The sequence below is a fragment of the Chiloscyllium punctatum genome, chromosome 8 (assembly GCF_047496795.1).
Source record: "Chiloscyllium punctatum isolate Juve2018m chromosome 8, sChiPun1.3, whole genome shotgun sequence".
NCBI classification, from domain to species: Eukaryota; Metazoa; Chordata; class Chondrichthyes; order Orectolobiformes; family Hemiscylliidae; genus Chiloscyllium; species Chiloscyllium punctatum.
In genome coordinates this window covers 57,542,323-57,564,941 of record NC_092746.1, presented here as the reverse complement: position 1 = coordinate 57,564,941, position 22,619 = coordinate 57,542,323, and the positions used below count along the sequence as shown (strand labels likewise).

General features: G+C 40.9%; 1 protein-coding gene across 1 annotated transcript in view; it reads right to left on the bottom strand.

The window, feature by feature from the left end:
* Window positions 1-297: 297 nt before the first annotated feature.
* LOC140480584 (polycystin-1-like protein 1) overlaps window positions 298-22,619 on the bottom strand; it is a 296,146-nt gene continuing 273,824 nt past the window's right edge. The window contains exons 63-66 of the mRNA XM_072575633.1: window positions 19,729-19,893; window positions 6,135-6,296; window positions 5,325-5,473; window positions 298-2,693 (exon numbers count right to left, since the gene is read on the bottom strand). Of these exons, the coding sequence (XP_072431734.1) occupies window positions 1,919-2,693; window positions 5,325-5,473; window positions 6,135-6,296; window positions 19,729-19,893 (1,251 nt within the window). The 3' untranslated portion in view covers window positions 298-1,918. The remainder of the gene's footprint in view (window positions 2,694-5,324; window positions 5,474-6,134; window positions 6,297-19,728; window positions 19,894-22,619) is intronic.

The window sequence follows — 22,619 nt, the reverse complement described above, 5'->3', positions numbered from 1 at the left end:
TTGATAGGAGAAATTTCTTTACTTTCCAATTGTGGAAGTCTACTTCTTTTTGTGCTATTCCCATGCTGGATGCCAAAAGAAAAACAAAATTCTATAAACTTGATTACATTGCATTGTTTGAAAACAATGGGTAACATGAAGAGCTCGAACCAACTAACTCTGTATTCTTGCATAATTGTTTTCTTTGTTGGCAGTGTGAAAAGTGAAAGATCTATCACTACTCGAGATATATGAATAAGTTACAATGTTATTTTATTTTTGCCAATAGTTACGACCTTGTAACATTACCACATCCTGTTCATGTTACAATTACTTCCACTGAATATCAGTGCAAATGTTCAATAAGCCCCAGAATGCTAAATCAATGTACTGGTATAAGTATGATTGTTTTTTTTTAATCCTAAAGTGGCGACTCCCATTGTCATACTAAAATGCAAAACAAACAAAGTATTTTGAATGTTTCTCAATCCACATCGCTAATAAGTTTTACGTACATCTGAGGACACCTGTTTAAACAGCTAATTAGATTGAAAAATAAATAATCAAAAAGGGGGAGATCCATTAAAACCATCAAATTTTGCAATACTCCTTACTGAAATTTTGGTGTGAATTTCCATCTAATTACGCAATGGCTATTTCCATCTATGCAGATGCACAAAAATTACTTATACCTTAAGACCACTTTTATCAATTAAGACCACATAACAATGTAAACTTTGAAAGAGTTAAGACATTTAAAACATGTGGAACAAATCTAAATAGTTGCTATTAATGGCCTATACATGGATTTCTAATGATGTTGTGCAATGTAGTCAGATTTCCGGTAATGGACAGAACAATCAGATCTCCAATGGCATTGTTTGCTATTCAGAAGTCCACTGTGAAGCACTTTGGGATTCTTTACCAGGATAAAGAGGTTACAGAAGTATAAGTTACTGCATGTGTTGATGTATAACAATTCGAAAAACCTGCAATTTATTGCCAATTTTAAGGGAAAATTAGAGGTATTTTTGGCCAGAAGGTATTTATTCTTCTATAGTAATTTAAGAAAGCAATTACTTTGAAGTTCACAAGACAAAGGGTAATATACAAAAAGTTGCTCAACAATACATATGGGGGATAAATTCTATTTAAGGTACATAGTAATACCAGAGTGTGGGAACCTGCAACAGTCGTTTCAGAGTTGGCAGCATTTCAATAGGAGAACAAATATTGCTTGTCATGGAGTATTAAGAACTAAAGTCCAGGCAAGTATGACTGGGACTTTGAGAGTGGACCCCCTACATGGAAATGTATAAGTGCATTTAAACAATGAGAAAGTTGACATGCTGATTATGTAGGTATGGATGTTTAGGGGTAGGAGAGAGTGAGAACTGAAATTAAGAAGAAATAGAACAGCATTTAGAGGTGATTGGGGAATAAATTATGGATGTCCTGTCCAGGTAAGGGAGAATGCAAACGTGGGAAAGATGAGGAAAACACAGGCATTCAGCTTGAGCAAATAAGAATGTAGGGAACAAAGTATTATATAATCATTATATAGAGTAATTGTAACTTTTTCTGGAAGCAGTCCAAAACACAAATGGTATTATTGGTAGATAACAATGCATGTGGTATCTGAACAAGAAATAAACCAGATTCTCAATTTTCCAATAAGGTTTCGTAGTTTGAATTATATCACACAATGCTTTAACTTTTGAGGACCATGAAAACATTTCCATGTGTAGATTAGTTTTAAGCTCTCTCAAAACGATTGCTGACTTTTTCCATGAGCATTCATTTATCCAATGTACTTAACATTCCTCATATGTGAAATCAAGCTGTTTTCCATTTGTGATTAACATGTTTGAAAGTGGAATATTTTTAAGTCAAGAGGGATAAATAATGAAGGGTCTCCATTTTATTGGGAAGCATTCCGTTACCAGCACTGTTTTATAGATCCTGGAAGGTCTGGAACATCCGTATTTTCATTCTGGCCTCCATTACCCTGTGAAGATAAAATTGAACTTCCGAGTTTCTCTGGTAAATTAACAGGTTTGCTTTCACTCCCTTTCTGTTCCTCTAGCACTTTGTTCTGGTGCACTTTGGCTGAAGGGTGTTGTCTGGAGCTTGATTTTATAATGGATTTTCCAAAGCATTGAGTTGAAGGATCAAAACTGGCTTGCTCAGAAATCTTAAATGTTTCAACTGCTAATTCCTTGGAGTTATCAAGGATCTGAATCACTGTGGTGTGGGAGCGTTTAAGCTGCTTACGGTTCTTACCTAACGTGCTAGCTGAGGAGCAGCGGTGCTGACCAGTCGCTTTACTCTCAAGCATCCGCGTTTGTGCTGCCTGCTTCTCAGGGCATTTTATTCCACACAGCACATGGGGCAATGTGTCTCCTAAGTTTGCAAGATTATAATGTTCAGCACTCAATGTGTCTTCTAACTGTGCAGAATCTTTGTTGATGGAAGTACTGTAAGATTCTGAAACAGAATTGCAAATTGTTTCACATGGGTTTGAAGCACAACAAGGCACAATTTTTATAACGTCGTCAGGGAATGAAAAGTCATTCAGTGCAGTGGAAAGATCTGCCTCAACGTTTTTTGGAGGGTCCTTGGGTGCATTGTCATTTTGAGCAATCTCCAATGTTTCATACATTTTTTCTTGGCGCAGCTTAAGTTGATGGAGGGTCTCCAACTCGAGCTTGGACCTGAAGTAAAAAATAATAAAAAAGGAATTGCAGTGGTTACAAACAAATGTGCTGCTGAAAAAGTACCGACATTGAAATTTAAACACTGCTCTCCAAAAGTGATCCTGCCAAAGTGTGCACACAGAACACATGAACTGTAGGACAAAGGGGAAGATTGTCATTCAATAGACTTCTTTGTTGTTCATGTCCCTCAAAGCAGTGGAAATTAGTCTGGCCAGCTTCCTAAGATGGTGGGATTGGAGCAGTCTTTGGATGGTTAACTTGGGTGGAAAGGAAAGGGCAGTGGAGGGGAGTGAGGTATGTTACCAAACTTCCAGCCAATACTGACCATGATAACAATCAGGCCCAAAAGGAAGGGGATAAATAACTGATTTTATTTTGTTTCATCTTTCTTTTCAGTGACTGAGACTGAGGGCAGAAATTTGTCTATTTGGGTCAGGACTCCAACATTGGAGTCAATGTATCTGAGGGCCAGTAGGAGACCTTCCTACATCCAGGGAGCTGTAGCCCATTACAAGTGTGGGAGAGGGAGTGGGAGGGTGCTTCCATCTTTCAACTAAAACATGGCGACTGTGGGGAGGAAGAACCTGTCTATGATGAGGGTTACCAACATTTTCAGATATCTGACCTATTCCTTACACACAGGGGATCTGTGGGCTGATGGACTTTGGGCATAGTCAGCCTGTGACATATCGTAAAAGGTGGCATGCTGTCTGTGTGTGGTAGCCCAAGTAGCCCTTACACTTCAAGCCATATCTCTGAAAGTATGGCTGGAATTTGGCAGCAGGCATTTAGGCACCCCCCACCGCCTGTTCTTGACTCCATCTTAGAATGAAAAGTCAACCCTGGGACAGGGTGAGGGGGTGGTTCAAGACAGAATTCAACTGATCGAGCCCAAGTCTACCTCTGCAGACTGCTGGGTTCCACCTCTCCCCTTTTATTTGGTGCAGCTTGCCCAGACTGATTGAAGGTCAAAGGACAGGAACTCCAAATTTGGAAAGGGACACATTGCCTTCTGTATGACAAAATACAGCAAAGAGCTGCGTTTTAATTCATAAAGTAAACAGGAGATCTCAAAGCGCATTATAGTCAGCACTAGTTAATTGTGAGGTTGCATATTTCGGTAGGAAATATAGGAGGTCACCTATAATTTGGAATGTGCAACGTTAGTTGTGATTGTGGAACAATGGAATCTTGAAATACAAACACAGCAATCACTTAAGGTTGCACAGTCAGTCAGCATGGACATTATCAAAAGCACTGCAAACAATTGTTTTTACTGCCAGTAGCACAGAATTGCAAAGTAGAGAGGTTATGCTAAACCTGTATCAAATCTTTGTTCAACCACACTGCATGCAGTTCTGGTCACTGTTTTCGAAAAAGGATACGGACTGAAGGAGTAGGTTCCAAGGAACCTCACAAGAGTGATACCATGTACCATGAAGCAAAAGACTAACAAGCTGAGGTTTTTACCTTGACCTTTCTTCAAGAAAAATTTAAAAGAAATCTTCAAGCACATAAACAATTTTGATAAAGAAGTTGGACAGAGAATATGTTCCTCCTTTGGGGTTTAGCATAACTAAGCACCATGACTACAAGATTGTCACCAAGGAATGATATCCTATAGGGTATTCAAAGGAAACTTCTTTACCCAAAGAACAGTGAGAATGTGAAACTCACTCCCAAATGGAGTGATGCAAGTATAAAATATTTAAGGAGAGCTTTCCACCTTGAGGCTGGGCAGATTAGCTTAGATGAGGATACTGGTGTTTAAACATCTTGCATGCAATTGATTGTAAATAAGCAAAAAACTAAAGCCTTGGCCTCAGGCCGGTAATATAACTTTCAGGGGGTGCAGAATCAAAGGAGCTCCTGGATAATTCTGAAGCCAATTTCCTTTTCCTGACACATCTCTACTCAGATGCTGTTCAAGTAGCAACACTTTTAGCCATGCTACATAGTCAATACTCCGAGAACAAGTGATGCTTTGGGGCAACTCGCTGCATAATCTTCATTGGTATTACTGAAGAACAGGCTTAACTGCTACCTCTGCAGCCAGCGGCTCTTTCCGTTCCATTTCTCCGTCAAAAAGTCTTTCTGTAATTGTCACCACAAGAGCGACCTATCAGAAAATAAGAACCAGCAAAAACCTCTCCAAGCAAATATTGAAAATGACATGAGGAAAGAGCAGCAAAAACCAATTATTCAGATGAAAATCTACAACCCTTCCAATGTATCAGGATAGCCAAATCTAGGCTGGCACCATATATAACTAGGATCTAGCCTAACATTGGAATATCCATAAAGCCATATGAGGACCTTGTCTGGCCTTCATCAGTCAATTACTATAACAGTTCCAGAATGAGAGATCCCTACATATCCCACATATACGCCCCTCAAGATGGCCAAGCATGAGTGGGTGACAGTATTCCACCCGCTGTGTTCACCAACACTGGAAGTGGAGACAACCTGAGTTCTGGACCAGAACCACTAACCAGATCAACTAAACAAAGATCAATGTTTAAAAATATACGTCTTCATGTCACAAAAGTCATATATCAGCATCTATGAGAATGTATATGTGCCCTGTTTCCCTCTGAACCCAGCACCACATCACAATTAATCCTTTACCGTAAAGTCTTGAAATCTGTGATGTCTGAATCAGAATGGTGCTCTCTTCCTGGCAGTAAAAGTTCATAAAACTGCAGATTATTTTGAAACAGTTCTTCTTCAAGTTTGTAAATTTTATGTTCCAAATGATTTTCATGAAAGGTATGATTCTATAAAGGAAACAAATGGTTTAATACTTCCAAACCTTATGTTGGATTTGCAGTCATCACTCATGTAAATTATTCAATAATTTAAGCACGCATTACACTATGATGTGATCTAGAATAAATTTATAATTAGCTTAAAAGACAGAGGTCAAAGGTCTGCTCATAATCAGTCACTTGAAATCCACAATTTAGGTCAACTTGCTTCCTTTCCTCCTTATATGGAATGTGTTTATTTCAATTAATGAATCATAGAAACCAACTTACGTTTCTCACACTTCTACGACCTGAAATTTAAATACTAAAACATATATACCCGACTGTTATCAGACTTTTAAATGGACCTCTTTAATGTGAATGTTGACCTCTCTTTGCATCTTCTCAGTAGCTGTAACACTGCATCCTGCATTCTAGTCTGTTCCCCTGATGCACTTGTATAGTATGATCTGCCTGTGAAGCACTTAAAACAACACTTTTCACTGCATCTCAGGACATGTGACAGCAACAAATCAAATATTGTGGTAAACTTTCTGAATTAATTCAGAGAAGTCAAACATGGAAAGAATACTTAACATTGGTCTTAAGAAACTAAGACCAGTGGAGAGACGCAAAATGAGTACAAGAGTCGCAAATTCCTTTCATCATATTTGAATATTAGTCACCTAACCTCAGATCGTTGGTTGTAGTAATAGCCATGGCCCAATCCGGAAGGGCTGTCCCCCAGAAAATGTGGTTTTGCTGGGAGAGAGTGGTGAAGGCTGTTTGAGAGCGCATTCAATCGGAACAACAGTTCATCCATCAAGTTTTCAAACTCATCTAAGTAAAAGTTCTGTTCGAAAACAAAGAATGTATGAAATACCTGTATTCTAGGATTAACATTCCTTTCATTATATTATTATTTAATCAGTTTTTCTAGGTTATGCAAATAAAACCACAAAGATTCTCATCAATATTTTCAAATCCACGCACAGCCTTAATCTACCTTCCCTCTTCAATCTTCTCAAACCCCATAGCTGAACAAATAAAGAATGGCAGATACTGGAGATCTGAAACAAAACCAGAAATTGCTGGAGAAACTCAGCAGATCTGGCAGCATCTGTGAACAGAAAACAAGGGTAAAGTTTTGGGTCCAGTGATCCTTCCTCAGAACCGGGCAAATGGGATTCATTTAGTTTGGGAAACTTGGTCAGCGTGAACCAGTTGGACCTAAGGGTCTGTTTCCACACTCTATGACACTATCACTTTGTGAAGGGTAGAGACAAGACAAGAGATAAAGGAATTATTATGAGAAAAGATAATCAGACCATGACACGAAAGTACTAATGTCAAAATAAATTAGTAGGTAAGAGGTGACAAAAATAATAAAAGCACAACATTAGTCATAGAGTCATAAAGCATGGAAACAGACCCTTCGGTTTAACCTGTCCATGCAGATCATAATCTCAAACTAAACTCTTCCCATCTTCCTGCACTTGGCCCATATCCTTCCAAACTTTTACTATTCACAAACTTATCCAAGTGTCTTTTAAACATTGCCACGGTCCCCATATTCACATTTCCTCTGGAAGTTCATTCTATGCATGAAGCACTCTGTGTAAAAACAGTGCCCCTCGTGTCCTTTTAAAATCTTTCTTCTTTCATCTCAAAATATGTCCCCTAGTCTTGAACTAAAGGTTCAAAATCTGAATGCATGTGACAGTTGAAGCAAAACAGTAGCTGATTACCTAAACCGATTTGACAGCCATGAAATGTCATGTTCGCAGGATAAAATAGATTACGATGGAATATTGAAGAGTACATGACATTTAGGAAGAGTATGAAGTAATGTAAAAGTGGAGAGGAGGCCCTGTTAACTCATCAGGAAATTAACACAATACAGATGGATGACCAAAATTCAGGAAAATATGATGTAAAACTAATTTGGGTTAAGATGAGAGATGATAAGTCAAGAAATTACATTTAAGAGTGGTGTAAAGACCTCTAACAGGATGGAACATAAAGGAATAATATAAACTTGCCAGAAATGTAGGGCAATAATCACAGGGGATTTTAATTTACATACAAACCAGAAAAAATCAGTCAGTCAAAGGTAGCCAAAGAAATGAGTTAACTGAATGTTCTCAGAAATGCTTTTTGAATCTGCACATTCTAGACTCAACGAGATAGTCAGCTAGAATAGAAAAATAGGTTAGAACAAATTAATTTCTTCACACTTAAGGCAGCCCTATGCAGTGGGACAATGATTTTATTGAATTTTGAGGAAAGGAAGAGTGGGTCAAAGACTAGTGTTTTAAACTTAAATAATGTCCATGATAAGGATATGAAAGCAGATCCGACCAGAGGTAATTTGGTTAAACGTGGGTCCATAGAAATAGACTGTAGACATTTAAATTGATATTTCAGACCATTAAGAATAGTCATATTTCAATGGGAAAGTAAAATACCAACAGGCAGACCCACCATCCATGACTTAGAGTCGAAGAGATGTACAGCATGGAAACAGACCCTTCGGTCCAACCTGTCCATGCCAACCAGATATACCAATCCAATCTAGTCCCACCTGCCAGCACCCGGCTCATATCCCTCCAAACTATTCCTATTCATATACCCATCCAAATGCCTCTTAAATATTGCAATTGTACCAGCCTCCATCACATCCTCTGGCAGTTCATTCCATACAGGTACCACCCTCTGTGTGAAAAAGTTGCCCCTTAGGTCTCTTTTATATATTTCCCCTCTCACCCTATACCTATGCCCTCTAGTTCTGGACTCCCCAACCCCAGGGAAAAGACTTTGTCTATTTATCCTATCCATGCCCCTCATAATTTTGTAAACCTCTATAAGGTCACCCGTCAGCCACCAACGCTCCAGGGAAAACAGCCCCAGCCTGTTCAGCCTCTCCCTATAGCTCAAATTCTCCAACCCTGGCAACATCCTTATAAATCTTTTCTGAACCTTTTCAAGTTTCACAACACCTTTCCGATAGGAAGGAGACCAGAATTGCAAGCAATATTCCAACAGTGGCCGAACCAATGTCATGTACAGCCGCAACATGACCTCCCAACTCCTGTATTCAATACTCTGACCAATAAATGAAAGCATACCAAATGCCTTCTTCACTATCCTATCTACCTGCGACTCCACTTTCAAGGAGCTATGAACCTGCACTCCAAGGTCTCTTTGTTCAGCAACACTCCCTGGGACCCTAGGTCCTGCTAAGATTTGCTTTCCCAAAATACAGCAACTTGCATTTATCAGAATTAAACTCCATCTGCCACTTCTCAGCACATTGGCCCATCTGGTCCAGATCCTGTTATAATCTGAGGTAAACCTCTTTGCTGTCCACTACACCTCCAATTTAGGTGTCATCTGCAAACTTACTAACTTTACCTCTTATGCTCGCATCCAAATCATTTATGTAAATGACAAAAAGTAGAGGGCCCAGCACCGATCCTTGTGGCACTCCACTGGTCACAGGCCTCCAGTCTGAAAAACAACCCTCCACCACCACCCTCTGTCTTCTACCTTTGAGCCAGTTCTGTGTCCAAATGGCTAATTCTCCCTGTATTCCATGAGATCTAACCTTGCTAATCAGTCTCCCATGGGGAACCTTGTCGAACGCCTTACCGAAGTCCATTTAGATCACATCTACTGTTCTGCCCTCATCAATCTTCTTTGTTACTTCTTCAAAATACTCAATCAAGTTTGTGAGACATGCTTTCCCACACACAAAGCCATGTTGACTATCCCTAATCAGTCCTTGCCTTTCCAAATACATGTACATCCTGTCCCTCAGGATTCCCTCCAACAACTTGCCCATCATCGAGGTCAGACTCACCGGTCTATAGTTCCCTGACTTGTCTTTACCGCCCTTCTTAAACAGTGGCACCACGTTTGCCAACCTCCAGTCTTCCAGCACCTCACGTGTGACTATCGATGATACAAATATCTCAGCAAGAAGCCCAGCAATCATTTCTCTAGCTTCCCACAGAGTTCTCGGGTACACCTGATCAGGTCCTGGGGATTTATCCACTTTTAACCGTTTTAAGACATCCAGCACTTCCTCCTCTGTAATCTGGACATTTTGCAAGATGTCACCATCTATTTCCCTATAGTCTATATCTTCCATATCCTTTTCCACATAAATACTGATGCAAAATATTCATTTAGTATCTCCCCCATTTTCTGTGGCTCCACACAAAGGCCGCCTTGCTGATCTTTGAGGGGCCCTATTCTCTCCCTAGTTACCCTTTTGTCCTTAATGTACGTGTAAAAACCCTTTGGATTCTCCTTAATTCTATTTGCCAAAGCTATCTCATGTCCTCATTTTGCCCTCCTGATTTCCCTCTTAAGTATACTCCTACTTTCTTTATACTCTTCTAAGGATTCACTTGATCTATCCTGTCTATACCTGACATATGCTTCCTTCTTTTTCTTAACCAAACCCTCAATTTCTTTAGTCATCCAGCATTCCCTATACCTACCAGCCTTCCCTTTCACCCTGACAGGAATATTCTTTCTCTGGATTCTTGTTATCTCATTTCTGAAGGCTTCCTATTTTCCAGCCTTTCCTTTACCTGCGAACATCTGCTTCCAATCAGCTTTCGAAAGTTCTTGTCTAATACTGTCAAAATTGACCTTTCTCTAATTTAGGACTTCAACTTTTAGATCTGGTCTATCCTTTTCCATCATGATTTTAAAACAAATAGAATTGTGGTCTCTTGCCCCAAAGTGCTCCCCCACTGACACTTCAGTCACCTGCCCTGCCTTATTTCCCAAGAGTAGGTCAAGTTTTGCACCTTCTCTAGTAGGTACATCCACATACTGAATCAGAAAATTGTCTTGTATACACTTAAGAAATTCCTCTCCATCTAAACCTTTAACACTATGGCAGTCCCAATCGATGTTTGGAAAGTTAAAATCCCCTACCATAACTATGCTATTATTCTTACAGATAGCTGAGATCTCCTTACGAGTTTGATTCTCAATTTCCCTCTGAATATTAGAAAGTCTATAATACAATCCCAATAAGGTGATTATCCCTTTCTTATTTCTCAGTTCCACCCAAATAACTTCCCTGTATTTCTGGGAATATACTCCCTCAGCACAGCTGTAATGCTATCCCTTATCAAAAATGCCACTCCCCCTCCTCTCTTGCCTCCCTTTCTATCCTTCCTGTAGCATTTGTATCCTGGAACATTAAGTTGCCAGTCCTGCCCATCCCTGAGCCATGATTCCGTAATTGCTATGATATCCCAGTCCCATGTTTCTAACCATGCCCTGAGTTCATCTACCTTCCCTGTTAGGCCCCTTGCATTGAAATAAGTGTAGTTTAATTTATTAGTCCTACCTTGTCCCTGCCTGTCCTGAATGTTTGACTCGCTTCTGTTCTCAGCTGTCCCCATTTCAGATCAATCTCCTTCTTCGCTATCTCCCTGTCCCCCCCCCCCCCCCCCCCCCCCCACCGCACCTTACTAGTTTAAATCCTCCCAAGCAGTTCTCACAAGTTTCCCTGCAAGTTTATTAGTCCCCTTCCAATTTAGGTGCAATCCGTCCTTCTTGTACAGGTCACTTCTACCCCAAAAGAGATTCCAATGATCCAAAAATGTGAATCCTTCTCCCATACACCAGCTCCTCAGCCATGCATTCAACTGCTCTATCCTCCTATTCCTGCCCTCACTAGCTCATAGCACTGGGAGAAATCCAGATATTACTACCCTTGAGGACCTCCTTTTTAAATTTCTGCCTGTCTGTAATCTCCCTTCAGAGTCTCAACCTTTTCCTTTCCAATTTTGTTGGTTTCAATGTGGACAATGACCTCCTGCTAGCCCCTCTCCCCCGTGAGAACATTCTGCACTCTCTCTGAGACATCCTTGATCCTGGCACCAGGGAAACAACACACCATTCTGCTTTTTCTCTGCTGGCCACAGAAACGTCTGTCTGTACCTCGGACTACAGAATCCCCTCACAAAATTTATCTCTTGGAAGCCAACGTATCCCTCGTTGTATTAGAGTCAGTCTCAATACCAGAAACTTGGCTGTTCGTGCTAAGCTCTTCTGAGAATCCTTCACCCCCTACATTTTCCAAAAGAGCATACCTTAAGAAGCTAAAAGTAATATCAAACTTAGTGAAAAGTATGTAATAATACAAAAGGTGGCTGGCAGGTGAGAAGATTCAACAGAACTTTTTTTAAAAGCAGTGAATAATTAAAAATGTAAGAAGGAGGGAAAAATTAGAGTAATAAGATAAAACTAGCTAGAAATATAAAAACAGATAGTAAAAGTTTCTGTAGATACTTTTAAAGGAAATAGTTTAACAAATTCAGCATAAGTTGTACAGTAAGCGAGACTGAAAAATTAATAATGGAAAATTAATGAAGTGGCAACTAAACTAACAGTCTTCAATATAGAGATACAAATAATATTCCGGAAATATCCTTAAATCAGCAACTAGAAATAAGGAAAAAACTCAAAATGATTACAGTGACCAAGGAAGTGTTATTTAATGAATTGTTGGAGATAAGGCTGTAGCGATTGTAATGAAGTCAGCCAGGTGGACCTCAGAATGAGTTCCTTAATTTGGGCTTTTACTCTGGTCTAATCAGGGAGCCCTGCCTGACAAATAAGAACAGGAGTTTACATTAGAGCCCGGGTGTCTCTGGAGAAGGAGCACGCAGTGTCCACCAACACCCTGGAGTTGTTCAGGGAGAGGTGGGCACCATAGGGAGTGGAGTGCATTATTTCCCCCTCCAACTCTATTTTGATTTAGTCCCTGCCCTCCCCTTCACTGTTTGATCACACAGCATTGCCCTTTGATGTGAAGTGCACTTCTTGTCACTGGCCACTTGGGTGTTTTCCTATCTTCCTGGTCGTGGAAATTGAATAAAGATTCATACACCTTGTGTCTCTCACTGTGTCTCACACCTGCACACACACACCATGGGTCTGGGGGGAAAAAATAAGCACTACTGCAGTTAGGTGGTAGTGTGGGGTTAAAAGGAGAGGAAAAAAAATAAACAGGGGTGAAGGGCACTAAAAACAGAAAAAAAAGAAAGAAAAAGAAAAGAACAGGAGTTTACATTAGAGCCTGGGTATCTCTGGAGAAGGAGCACACGGTGTCCACCAACACCCTGGAGTTGTTCAGGGAGAGGTGGGCACCGCAGGGAGTGGAGTGCATTATTTCTCCCTCCAACTCTATTTTGATTTGATCCCTGCCCTGCCCTTCACTGTTTTGATCACACAGCATTGCCCTTTTGTGAAGGGCACTGCTTGTCACTGGCCACTCAGGTGTTTTCCTGTCTTCCTGGTGGTGGAAATTGAATAAAGATTCGTAAACCTTGTGTCTCTCACTGTGCCTCACACCTGCACACACACAGCGTGGGTGCTGGGGAAAAAATAAACACTGCCACAGTTAGGTGGTAGTGTGGGGGCTTTTTGAAAAAAAAAACAGGAGTGTCAGAGGATCAGCTCACTCTGAGAGCTGGCTCTGAGGGAGCACAAAAAAAAGAGCAGGAGTGTTCAGTCTGAGAGCTGGCTCTGAGGGAGCTGGATCAGTGTCCAGGACTCCGCATATGTAAATAAAGGGCTACCCTGTTCTCTGGAATCATTTCAAGGGTTACTGATTAAAAATCTGGGGTCTCCCAGGTAAAACAGAGACTAAGAAAATATTTTAAAAAAAGAACAGGAGTTTACATTAGAGCTCGGGTGTCTCTGGAGAAGGAGCATGCGGTGTCCACCAACACCCTGGAGTTGTTCAGAGAGAGGTGAGCACTGCAGGGAGTGGAGTGTATTATTTCCCCCTCCAACTCTATTTTGATTTAATCCCTGCCTTCCCCTTCACTGTTTGATCACACAGCATTGCCCTTTGAAGTGAAGGGCACTGCTTGTCACTGGCCATTTGGGTGTTTCTTTTCTTCCTGGTGGTGGAAACTGAATAAAGATTCATACACCTTGTGTCCTTCACTGTGTCTCACACCCGCACAGACACAACAACAAAAAAAGAACAGGAGTATCAGACATCCTGTTCACCCTGACAGCTGACTCTTGGGGGCACTGGGCTGTCAAAAGACTTTCCACGTGTAAATAAACGGTGACTTGGTGACTCATCTGTGGAGTTATTTCAGTGGCGATGAGAGAAAGGCACGGTGCTAAAGAAACTCACTCACAACAGTTGTCTTTGAGTTGAGGTAATAATTTCTGGCATCTGGGAAACCTGAATTATTTGATCTTGCTGTCAAAGACTGGGCCAGTATTTGGAAAGAATGTGTTTTTTTTTCCTGGACAAATAACATTGGGGCAAATGAAAAGTAATGTGCAATTCTCCTGACAGCTTGTGGACCAGCAACGTTGTCTGTTATTCAGAGTCTAACTTTCCCTGAGGCACCAGATCACAGTAGATGACAGCATATTGTAGGCAGCAAGAGTGATTGTCCCAAGCAAAGGTCACCGCCAGCTACTGGAGAAACTCCACCAAGGGCATCAAGGGGATTCTAAAATGAAGATGTCGGCAAGAAATTTTGTCTGGTGGCCAGGACTGGATGCAGATATAGCTGCGTTATTGGGGCAGTGCCCAGAATGCTAAAAGGAACAAAAATTACCGTCAGCAGCTCCCCCACATTTATGGGAATGGACAGGTAGACCCTGAACTCATGCTCGTCCTTTCATGGGCTCAATGATCTTATTCATTGTAAACGCCCACTCAAAATGGCTGAACTTGCAGAGTTCATTTGTCAAGCACAGGGAAAATGGTAGAAAAACTCTGCACATCTTTTGCAATACACAGACTCCCTGAAGTGTTGGTCATAGATAACCAGCCATCATTGATCAGCAGGAAATTTGACTAATTCCTAAAGTCGAAAGAGGTATTTGTCATTTAAGGACAGTTCCATACATCATCATTCAATAGTATGGCAGAAAGAGCAGTCCAAACTTTCAAGATAGGCTTAAAGAAACAGCCTACAGCTTCACTAGATACCAAACTGCCCTGGTTCCTGTTTGATTATTGGAGCCCACCTTTTGTAACTATAGGAACAGCTCCAGAAAAGTTACTAATGGGGAGAAGAGTCTGTGCCAAGATAAATCTGATCTTCCCTAACTGGAGTGGCGATGGGGGTGATATTAGGAATGTCAATGCTGGGCAGAAGACTCTGCTAAGCAAGACAGACAATTTACTTCAGGGGGTGAAGTTTGATGCAGGAACCATGGGAATAGCCCTACATGGGTAAGAGGTATGGTCAATGCAAGGCCAGTTCCAGTATAAAGTTATGGTCGATGCAACAGTCCCAAATAAACACGTGAAACCTTTGAAAGCTGCAAACTCGCAAACAATGGGGGAGCAAAACATGTCCGGCTCTTTGCCTGCCTTCCTGACTGGCCCCAAGCCCATGGGTTCTCTCTCTGCATCAAGTTTTGAAGATACCTCAGAATCTGAGATGGGCACAGTAGAGGTTGCTGCCTTTTCCATCTAAAGAAGAGAATAAATTTCTTCCATGATGCTCTGGGATCAATAGGTGAACAACTGTGCGTTACACACCATCCATATCAGAGGCAGAGTCGGAGGAATTTGACCTGGTGCTGAAATACCCCAGGATGGGCGACAAAAAGAAGCACTGGCCTATGTCCTTGGACTCAGAAGAGGAAGGATATAGTGATTGTAATGAGATCACCGGGGGGGGGGGGGGGAGGGGGGGGATCTCATTGAATATGAGCTCCCTGATTGGAGCTGTTAATCTAATGCAATCAGGGAGCCCTGGCTGACAGATATAAACAGGAGTGTTAGAGATTCTGTTCACTCTAGGAACTGGCTCTGAGATAGCCCGGCCAATTTCACGTTTACATAAAGGGTGACTTGGTGATGGGATACCAGTCTCCGTGGAGTTATTTCAAGGGTTGACAAGTAACCAGGTGCATCAACTTCATCCTATGTCTTAAAAGCAGTGGCCAGTGAGACAGTTGATGGTTTGGTTCTAATTTTCCAAATATTTTGGATTCAGATAAAGTTCAACTCAAATAGAAAACAGAATTTAATTCTTTTATTCAAAAAGGGAAAGAAAGCAGGAAACATTGGGCTAGTTAGCTGAACATATGTCAGAAGGAAGATTTTACTGATGGCAGTTTATTACAGCTTTCATTAAAGACTTTATAGTAAGGCACTTAAATAAATTCCAGGTAATCAGAGTCAACGTCGTTTTTGAAAGGGAAATCATGTTTAACAAATTCATTGGAATTGTTTGAGGAAGGAACATGTGCTGTGAATAAAAGGAAACTTGTGGAGGTTCTGAATATGGATTTCCAGAAGGCATTTGATAATCTGCAGCTTCAAAAGTTCTTATAGAAATTCAAAACTCAGTGTAGGGTATAATGCAGTTTGTCAGACTGAAGATTGTACGTTTAACATGAAACATGAAACAGGCATAAAGTGTAATTTTCTATTTGGCAAGACAAAACCAATGATGTGACACAGGGTTCAATGCTGGGCCAACATTTTACAATTTATATCAACAATATGCAAATGGAAAAGATGTTCCCACTTGTAGGAGAATCTAGAGTCACGGAAGGAGAACCGATTTCTCACAAGTTTTGGGTTGCAAGTCTTTGGAACGTCCTTCCTCAGCCATGATCATAGTGCATGGTGGAACAGGCTTGAACATTAAGTGATTGACTTCTGCTCCTATTGTGTGTATTCATATGAACTGCTGTCTCAAAAGAGCTAGCACAGACACAATGGGCTGAAAAGCCTCTTTTGTGCTGTATTTTCATAAATACATTGTGTGCAAATTACAACTCCCTTGCAAGGTATTTCACATGTCAGAATTGATTCTTTCCCTATCTATTTGAAAAAGCAGACATTTTCATCTTTTTGAAGGTATCTAACAGATGAGTGTGTCAATCTTTTCCTAAGTTTAATTGTATTATTTTCACTGCAGCAGGAAAATAATCATTTCCTTTTCCAGCACACAAGAATGACTTTACACACACAAAATAAGTGAAAATCAAAGTGTTGTCATTCTATTGCAGTCATATCGGACCATGTAGCAACTTAAAAAACCAAGTATAATATAAATAAATAATATTTTCAGAATTATTTCAGTACAAGTTTAGAATGGAAGTCTTCACCTATGCCCATTTGCAGTCAAGATACAGTTCATAGAACCATAGAATCCCGACAGGCCATTCGGCCCAACAAGTCCACACGAGCCCTCCAAAGAACAACCCTCTCAGTCCCATTCCCCCTATCCTATTACTCTTCATTTACCCCTGACTAATGCACTTAACCTACACATCCCTGAACACTATGGGCAATTTAGCATTGCCAATTCGTCTAACCTGCACATCTTTGGACTGTAGGAGAAAACTGGAGCTCTGGGAGGAAACCCACGCAGACATGGGGAGAATCTGCAAATGCGACACAGGCAGTCGCTTGAGGCTGGAATTGAACCCAGGCCCTTGGTGCTGTGAGGCAGCAGTACTAACCACTGAGCCACCATGCTGCCATCAATTGCTCACTCAAATCTACAAATGCTCAGAATTTACACAGTGCAAATACACTCAGTAAAATGTGCTAGCTCATCATCTAGCAGAATCTTTTAGTCTAGCATATACAAGGTGCATCAAGTCATAAAGAGAAATTCCATCTCAGAGTCAAAGTAATGTGAAACAATTCTTGTCTCAGTTTTCAGCCTCTAAACATCTTGCAGTGGAACATTGGCAAAACAAAGATACTGCTTGTGATACCATCAAGACACTGGAAAAGGGAAGTGGCTCTTGTTTACATTGGTGTTAACACATTTCAAGGAAATGAAATGAGATAAGCTTGGCTACATAACAAGAAACTCAGCTATGTTGCGGAATAGAATACTGCAGTGGGAAGATCATGACTATGACCTGAACAAGTGTATCCCAGGTCATTGTGGGAAGTTAGGGAAGAAATTGCAGGGCCCCTAGCAGAAAGATCTTTTGCATCTAATACCATGGATGAGGTGACGGAGAACTGGAGGCTGTTGAATGTTGTGCCTTAATTTAAGAAAGGCTGTTAGGAGAAGCCTGCAAACTACAAACCTGTGAGCACTGACATAGTGAGCAAGTTGTTGGAGGTGTTTCTGAAAGATAGGATTTACATGCATTTGGAGAGGCAAGGAATGATTAGGGATGGTCAGCATGGTTTTGTGTAAGAGAAATCATGTCTCACAAATTTGATTGACAATTTTTGCGGAAGTAACCAAATAGATTGAGGACAGAGCAGTAGATTTTGTTTACTTGGACTTTAGTAAAGCCTTTAACAAGGTTCTTCATGATACACTAAATAGTAAAGTTAGATCACATGGGATTCAGTGAGCTTGTCTATAGATACAGAATTAGCCTGATGGGAGGAGACAGAGGGTAGTGGTGGAAGTTTGTTTATCGGACCAGAGGATTGTGACTAGCGGTGTTCCACAGGCATTGGTACTTGTGTTTGTCATTTATATAAACAATTTGGATGAGAATATTGGAGGCATGGTTGTTCAGTAAATGTGCGGTTGACACCAATATTAGTGACATAGTGGACAGTGAAGAATATTAGCTAAGATTGCAAAGAGATCTTTGTCAATTAGGTCAATGAGTTGAGAAGTGGTAGAGTTCAACTTAGATGTGAGGTATTGCATTTTGGTAAAACAAACAAGGACAGGACTTAGACAATTAATGGTAGGGCCCTGAGTAGTGTTGTAAAACGGACAGACCTAGGGGTTCAAGTACAGAATTCTTGAAATTTGTATTACAGGTAGACAGGGTTAAGAAGATATTTAATATGACTGTCTTCATTGCTCAGATCTTTTGAGTATAGGAGTTGAGGTTGTACAGGATGTTAGTGACGTCTCTTCTGGAGTACTGTGTGCAATTTGGGTCACCCTGCTATAGGAAGGACATTATTAAATTGGAAAGGATTCTGAAATGACTTACCAGGATGTTGCCAGGAATGGATAGTGTGTGAGATAAAAATAGGTTGGAAAGACTGGAACTTTTTTCACTGGAGTATGGAAGGTTGAGAAGTGACCTTATCGAGGTTTATAAAGTCATGAGGAGCATAAATCTGGTGAACACAAGGGTCTTTTCCCGAGGGTGGGCAGTTGAAAACAAGGGGACATATTTTTAAGGTGAGAGCTGGAAGCTTTAAAAAGGACATGAGGGGCAACTTTGTTTTTACATAGAGTGATTCATGTATGGAATGTGTTACCTGAGGAAGTGATGAATGTGGGTACAGTCACAACATTTAAAACGTACTTGGATAAGTAAATGATTAGGAAAGATTTGGAGGGGTATGAGCCAAGCGCAGACAAGTGGGACTAGTTTACTTTGGGAACATGGTCAGCGTGGACTAGTTGGACTAAAGGTTCTGCTTCTGTGCTGTATAACACTATGACTCAGATCATGGTTCCCAAAACACTATGATTCCAGACAGGAAATCCCAAACAGTTATTATCCCACGTGAGGAGGAATGAACTGGCTCCCTTTTTTTAAAAAAAACTCAACCAACCACTCAACCATGCAACAAGGTTAATTTAAAAATGATTCCTTTCTTCGTGGATGTTGTATTTTAAATGATGAGAATGTGCTGGAGATATTGGAGCAAATGGAGACGGATGCAGGGAGATGGTAAGGTCACTCCAAATTGAAAACTAGAGGCTTTTAAAAGCAACAAAAGATGAAGGCAACAAGGCTATGTGATATGGAGAAATGGAGAGGATCTTTCCTCTGGCAAATGACCACTGAAGGTAAGTGTTTTCCATCAAGAAACCAAGGACAAATTTAGATTCTAATTTTAACCAACTCAAATCTTGTCCCATTTCCTTTCCTTCTGTTTCCAAGTTTGAACTTCATTTCACTTCAGAAGACTCCTGTTTTTATCATATTTTACCTTGGGTAAAAACAAGGACTGCAGATGCTGGAAACCAGAGTCAAGATTAGAGTGGTGCTGGAAGAGCACTGCAGGTCAGGCAGCATCCGAGGAGCAGGAAAATCGACGTTTGGGCCAAAAGCCCTTCATCAGGAATAGTCCTTGGGCCAATGCATCATCAATAGCTAAAAGGGCAGGTAGCTTACTGCCAAACTTTCACCAGAGCTACACTGAACCAGAGCTATTCTAAACCTTGACTCAGAATCTTTATGTGGACATGACAGCTATGGGATTACGAGGACGAGTATACACCCTATCACTACATGCTTCAGTTAACCTGAGCTTCAGCCTGATACTGTATTGTATGCTGAATACGTGTTTAGAAGTTTACATTTCCTTGAGTTGAATAATGATCTGCTTCTCTGCTTCTGTTCCTTCCTGTGAAAGTCATTATCCTCTCTCGAGTGTAAACTGCAAATTCAGTGAATGTCACCAGGTGTTTACTTCGTGATGACTTCTTTGCCTCTTCTGCCATCGAGGTGAAAATCCCTATGAACTGAAACAGAGAAATGTGATTGTAGTAAACCTGCGAGAAAGGTATCATCACCAAATACCACATTGTCACCTGGCATTGCTAACTTTGAGCTCAGGGTTCAACATGCTAAATTGCCCATAATGTTCAGGGATGTGTAGGTTAGGTGCATTAGCCAAGGAAATGTAAAGCGATAGTGTAGGGGAATGGGTCTGAGTGAGATACTCTTTGGAGGGTCGGTGTAGACCTGTTGGGTCAAATGGCCTGTTTCCACACTGTAGGGATTCTATGATTCTATGATACCAAAGCTATAGAAATCGGTATTGCAAGAGAAACAGATCGAACTGTAATCAGGAACATTCTGGACTCCATTTTATTCAGTCTCAGGATCTTGAAGTGAATTGAGGTAGACTCTGCAGGTTAAACCACAGAGTTTATGTACTGGGGCAGGACAACATTATGGGATCTAGAAGAACTCAAAAGGGAATTTTCAACATCCAATCTTCTGCAATGGCCATGAGATCAAGGAACACAGGTTTTGCAGTTGTTCTTTAAATTAATTCATGGGATACAGGCCAACATTTATTGGCTAACACAGAGACCCGGGTTCAATTCCCACCTCAGGCAACTGTCGTGTGGAGTTTGCACATTCTCCCTGTGTCTGCATGGGTTTCCTCCGGGTGCTCTGGTTTCCTCCCACAGTCCAAAAATGTGCAGGTTAGGTGAATTGGCCATGCTAAATTGCCCATTGTATTAGGTGAACAAGTAAATGTAGGGGAATGGGTATGGGTGGGTTGCTCTTTGGAGGGTCGGTGTGGACTTGTTGGGCCAAAGGGCCTGTTTCCACACTGTAAATAATCTAATCTAATCTAATCTAAGTGGTGGCAAGCTTCCTTTTGAAACTACCATGGTCTATGTGGTTTGGGTACACCAACAACGCTGTTAGGAAAAGAGTTCCAGAATTTTTACCCAATGGAACAGCAATATAATTCCATGTCAGGATGGTGTGTAACTTGGGAGAAGACCTTGCAGATTGCATAATGGTAATGTCAAGCTGTTGCAGTATAGCCAGAATGCTAACATCTACCCAAAAATGAAAAAGATCACCGAAGTATGTCCTGTACACAAAAATAAAGAAAATTCCGAATCCATCAACTATTCTCCAGTCAGACTACTCTTCATCATCAGTAAAGTGGCAAAAGTTGTAATCAATCGTATTCTAATCAGCACTTGCTTACCAATAAGTTGTTCACTGTGTTTCGGTTTCGATTCTACCAGGACCACACTGCACCTCACTTCATTAGAGTCATTACTCAATTATAAACAAAAGAGTTGAGCTCCAGAGGAGAGATAGCAGTGACTGTTTTTGACATTGACTCTACATTTGACTGAGTGCAACATTAAGGAGGCTGAGCAAGACTGGAGTCAACGGGAATCAGGAAGAAAACTCTCCACTGTTTGGAATCTTTCCTAGCCACAAGAAAGATGGATGTGGCTGTTGGAAGTCAGTCATCTCAACTCCATAACATCTCCCCAAGAGATCCTCAGGAGAATGTCCTGGGCCTAACCATCTTCAGCTGCTTCATCAATGACCTCCCCTTCATCAATAAGGTCAGAATTTGAGATGTTAACCAATGATTGCACAGGATTCAGCATCTCTCGCAATTCCTCAGATACTGAACAGGCCATGTTCAAATACAACACGATCTGAACGATGTCCAGGCTTGAGCTGAAAAATGGCAAGTAATGCTTGTGCCATACAAATACCAGGTGATGACCACCTTCAAAGCAAGATAATCTAACCACTGCCCCATGACATTCAACTGTGTTATGATTGCAGAAACCCTTGCTATCAACAACTGGGAACTTGACTACCAATATAAAAACTAGCTACAAGAGTAAGTCAGAGGATAGGAATGCTGCAGCATATAACTCTCCACTTGACTCCAAACGTTTATCGACCATCTACAAATGTGATTGAATACTCCACATGTGGTGGATGACTGCAGCTCCAAAACACACAGGAAACCCGACAACATTCAGGATAAAGCAGCTCATGTCTTTGGCACCACGGCCAGAAATAGTTACTTCCTCCACCACCGAAGCACAGTACCAGCAGAATGGCCTCCACAAGGATGGAGGAAGGGCACCATTGGGGCAGCTGGTAGAATTTAATTTTGATAAATAAAATCTGAAATTAAAACTTGGTCTCAATAATGGTGATCATGTTATCAAAACCCATTTTGTTCACTAATGACCTCTGGGGAAGGAAATCTGCCCTCATTGTCACTGTGACATCAGCAATTTGGTTGACTCTTAACTACTCTCCGAATTGGCCTAGTTAGCCACTCAGTCACTCAAGGACATTGGGAATGGGCAACAAATGCTGCCAGCAATAGTTACATCCCATGAAAGAATAAAATAAAAAGGTATTCTACCACTTGGGGTGCTTTCCCTTGTAGGTACAGAGGTCACCAGTTTGGAAGATGCTTTCCAAATTACTGAAGCACATCTTGTGTATGGTATACACTACAACATTGCTGCACCAATGGTCTAGGGAGTGATTCTTTCGAGTAACAAATGAAATGCCAATCGTTAAAAATCACACAACCCCAGGTTATAGTCCAACAGGTTTAATTGGAAGCACACTAACTTTCGGAGCGACGCTCCTTCATCAGGTGAGTGTGGAAGGCTCGATCGTAACACAGAATTTATAGCAAAAATTTGCAGTGTGATGTAACTGAAATTAT